The sequence below is a fragment of the Pundamilia nyererei genome, unplaced genomic scaffold (genome assembly GCF_000239375.1).
Source record: "Pundamilia nyererei isolate P.nyererei 1_Seehausen unplaced genomic scaffold, PunNye1.0 scaffold01531, whole genome shotgun sequence".
In the NCBI taxonomy this organism is placed as follows: Eukaryota; Metazoa; Chordata; class Actinopteri; order Cichliformes; family Cichlidae; genus Pundamilia; species Pundamilia nyererei.
Window position 1 is genome coordinate 3,330 of NW_005188932.1, and position 4,371 is coordinate 7,700.

General features: G+C 44.0%; 1 protein-coding gene across 1 annotated transcript; it reads right to left on the reverse strand.

The window, feature by feature from the left end:
• LOC102195495 (sodium channel protein type 4 subunit alpha B-like) lies at positions 1–3,733 on the reverse strand. The gene is made up of 3 exons (XM_005755452.1): positions 3,571–3,733; positions 3,335–3,472; positions 1–132 (listed from the first exon to the last, which is right to left on the reverse strand). The coding sequence occupies exons 1-3, from the start codon at positions 3,694–3,696 to the stop codon at positions 1–3; spliced, it is 396 nt and encodes a 131-aa protein (XP_005755509.1). The 5' UTR covers positions 3,697–3,733.
• Positions 3,734–4,371: the final 638 nt, after the last annotated feature.

Consider the following 4,371-nt stretch of genomic DNA (forward strand, 5'->3'; position numbering starts at 1 on the left):
TCATAAAGGATATGGATGAAGAAGGGTCTTGATGGCGAGGGTCCTCAACGGGTTGAATGGACTCAGCAGGTAACAAGACGAGTCAGCACTAAACCTGTTAATGATGTTTCCTTTACTGAGAACCATGAAGGTCTGCAGAGAGACAGGTGAGGGACAGACAGGTGAGAGACAGACGGGTGAGAGACAGACGGGTGAGGGACAGATAGGTGAGAGACAGACGGGTGAGGGACAGATAGGTGAGAGACAGACGGGTGAGAGACAGACGGGTGAGGGACAGATAGGTGAGAGACAGACAGGTGAAGGACAGACAAGTAAGAGACAGAGAGATGGATGAGAGACAGACAAATAAGGGACAGAAAGGAGGTGAGGGACAGACAGATCAGAGATAGATGAGTCAAGACCTTTTTTGTGACTAGCAGGATTTTGAATTCTGGATTTAACAGGGAAACAATAAAGATGAAAGTATAAAAGTCAAATCAAAGTAAAAATGCACCAAGACGGAGTCATAATGAAGGGTATGCAGTGCTGAATACATAATTTTAAGAAAGTATTTAAAAGTGAAGAGACGGTTTGTGGTCTGGAGATCTGGTGGAAGTGTGGCCAAAGTCTCAGGACAGAACAACTAAAGGCTCTGAGTCCCATGGTAGTCAGACGAGCAGGTGGAACAGACAGAAGGGAAGCTGAAGAAGAGCAGAGTGTACGAGGGGGTGAGTATGTGTGGAGAAGATCAGATAAATATGGAGCGAGGTTATGAAGGGCTTTGAAAGTAAGAAGCAGGATCTTGAAATTGGCACGGAGGTGAACCCGGAGCCAATGGAGCTGTTTAAGAACAGCTGTTATATGTTCAGTGCATCTAGTTCTGGATACAATACGAGCAGCTGTAATTTGAACTAAATGCAATTTATGGAGGTGGAACATAGAGAAGAGAATTAAAGTAATCTGAAAGAGATGTGAAAAGAGCATTGACAAGTATGACGGTACTGTTTGGAGTGAGTGAGGGATGAAGGCGTTTAATATTACGGAGATGAAAATATTATATGTGCTGTGAAGGAAAGAGTGCTATCGAGGATGACACCAAGACTCTTAACCTGAGGGGAGGGTGTGACAAAACAGTTATTAATGGATAATGAAAGACATCTGGTTGGAACTTTAGTCAGTTTTGATTTGGTGCCTATTAGAATTAATTCTGTTTTATTGCCATTAATTAATAAAAAAAATTTCTTTTTTGCCTGTCCCGTTTGGCTCTTTTGCATCAAAATTGTTGTCTAAAGGTGAAGAAAGATGCCCAACGGATTTACTTTACCAAATTGACCATCCCAGCCTTGCCGTAATGGTCTATTTGATTCACCTTTCATTGTTTATTTTATTTTTTATTTTCACTTGCTAGATACGGGACAGACTTGAATGAGGAAAAGAAAAGGGAGAAAGGAAGAGGGAAAGAAAAACAGCGGACAAGAGGGACGGGGATAAAGGGCAAAAAAACAAAAAACAACTAAATAAGCAGACAAAAAATACATATATCAACCACGTGGATCACCTGTTGAGAAAGAAAAAGAAAACAAGAAAACGAGAGCAATACAACAAACAACATCACGATGATCTATGTGAATATGACAGTAAATACTAAATATTAAACATTATTGTGCAGCACATAAGATCAACAGCGCACAGTGTGCTTTGAGTTAGGAGCCAAAAAGGGTTTGGGTGTGATCACCCGTGTGTACACCTGTGAGCATGGACGCGCTTGTTTTTTTAAAAGGTTCCTTCATGTAATGATCTGCTAGAGGGTGTGTGAGAGATACAAGGTCAACTAGGCGAGTGCTGTACCACTGATCCTAACAGATGTTAATCTATAAAGAAGGATGCGGTGGGAAATAGTATCAAAAGCTACTGCAAGGTAAATGGCCTGCATTTGTATAGCGCTTTTCTAGTCCATAGGACCCCAAAGCACTTTACACTACATTCAGTCATCCACCCATTCACACACTGGTGATGGCAGCTACATTGTAGCCACAGCTGCCCTGGGGCGCACTGACAGAGGCGAGGCTGCCGGACACAGGCGCCACCGGGCCCTCTGACCACCACCAGTAGGCAAACACGGGGTTAGTATCTTGCCCAAGGATATTTGGCATGCAGCCAGGATGCAGCCTGGGATCGAACCACCGACCTTCTGATTAGTGGCTGACCTGCTCTGCCACCTGAGCTACAGCCACCTACAGGTCAAGGAGAATGAGGATGGAGATGAGTCCAGAGTCAGCTGCAAGCAGAAGATCAGTAGGGATTTTTACTAGAGCTGTTCCTGTACTATGAAAAGAACGGACGCCGGACTGAAACAAGTAATTTCCAGTGAGGTGTCTATGAATCTGTGCAGCCACTATCATTTCATGAATTTTGACTAGGAAAGGCAAATTTGAAATGGACGTTATTTAAATGGGAAGGGTCTGAAGCATTCTTTTTCTTTTTACAGTAGTCCAGCCTAGAAGTAATAAATGCAGGAACTAGTTTTTCACTCAGGATGTTTCTAAATTTAGAGACATAGCAAAAATGCAAGAAAGCAGTCCTACATAGTTGTTTAATATGTGCACTGAAGGACAAAATTTGATTTGTATCATCTGGCTTCATGAATAAATAAAGGTGCGTATCAGCTGCATAGCAGTGAAAACGGATGCAGTTTTTTACTAAGATTATCTAAAGGAAGCATTTATAATGTAGATAAAATTGGTTCCAGCACAGAAGCCAGTGGAAGTCCACGAAAAACTTATATGTGTGAAGAAGGCTCCAAGTTTACATGAACAAACTATTGTTTGACACAGATATGTTTCAAACCACTCCAGTGCAGTACCTTTAATGTGTTCTAATCTCTGTAGTAAAATATTGTGCTCAGCAGTATTGAATGGTGCAATGAGATCTGACAGGACAAGCACAGAGATGAGTCCACTGTTAGAGGCAATAAGAAGATCATTTGTAACCTTCACTATTCTTTTTCTGTGCTGTGATGCACTCCAGATCCTGATTGAAACTCTTATAATAAATCATTACTCTGAATGGGTCGACTAGGCACATTGACGAGCTAAAAATCATTGATGTTAACCTAAAACGATCAGACAGAGACATGAAGATCACAAAACTCTCATACAAAGTTGGAGAATTCAGAAACCCAGAGTAAGGCCCAGGAGGACAACAGACAACAACAATAAAATAAGTTTTTGAGTTTTCCAGCTAGGGTGGACATGACTGGTCACAGAGAGAAGGTCAGAGGGAGACGGGTCCAAGAAAGACAGAGAAAGACAGGTCAGATGGACAGACACATCAGAGAGACCAGGGGATCAGAGACCTTCTGTGATTGGTAGAAGGGATCCAGATCCTCCAATGGGGTGCAGAGAAGCTGAGGGGGGGGGGCACCATAGATGAAAGGGAGGGACTTCCCAGTCTCCAGGTGACGAGCAGGTTTGGTCAGGTTTTTCTCACTTGCCTGAGTTACACAGAAGAGCTTCCCCTCATGCAACTTATCAGCAGTATTAATTTTACTGATTGATTATCTATCACTGATTCCTGAAAGTTGATCGGTACCTTTTGGTGCTTCCACGCCTTTCGCTCCTTTACCTCAGCTTCGTGTCGTTGTTGGACCACCTCCTTTGAGACTGCTGTGAAGCATCTGAAAACCTCCATACCTACAGGTGGCAGCAGAGACGCCATTCTCTCATCCTGGAGAAGTGGTCGAACCTCGCTGTTGCCTAGCAACAGGTTTCTGTAGGGAAGAGAGGTTTTGGTTAGGTTTCCTTGAAGCCACTTACAGAGGTGCAGCTGTCTGTAGGGCTGTTATTAATCATTATCAGATTTCTCAGTGTTATTCGGTTCAATTTTATTTAAATAACACCAATTCTGTCACGGTCTGGCTGGCAGACCGTGGGGATGTGGGGAATGAGGACCCAAAACGCAGGTTTCTGCGATGCAAACAGTGCACTTTATTTACAGTGAAAGCTGTAAACACAATAAATCCCCGTTGCTCCCTTGGCTCCTGTGTGTGTGCTCCCCTCCGACGTCTGTGCTCGTGCTCCCCGCTGTCGTGCTTCCGCACACCCGTGCGTGCTGCCTTTCTGGTCCACTCTTCCACCTGCAGGAAAACCACAGAAACAGCCGTCAACACTGACCCCCACGGGCATATACGAACTGCGCTCTTATACACTGCCACACACTAACTTGGGATGACAACGCAATGATCCCGCGTCGGTGAGAGCTCCAACACTCTCCTAAGTAGCTCCCCTGACGAGGCCTGCAGGTGGCTGTCCTCCATCCTCCAGACACACACACATGTACACACCCACACCCTGCCTATACATATAATGAGTGGAACACAGAATAACACAGCAT

Bases quoted from the DNA above. Each gene is read 5' to 3' on its own strand.
- LOC102195495 (XM_005755452.1), bottom strand. From the start codon at position 3,696: ATGGCGTCTCTGCTGCCACCTGTAGGTATGGAGGTTTTCAGATGCTTC. The intron at 3,473-3,570 runs GTACCGATCAAC...TGTGTAACTCAG, and splicing joins AGGCGTGGAAGCACCAAAAG to GCAAGTGAGAAAAACCTGAC. The intron at 133-3,334 runs GTCTCTGATCCC...GTCTCTCTGCAG, and splicing joins CCTTCTACCAATCACAGAAG to ACCTTCATGGTTCTCAGTAA.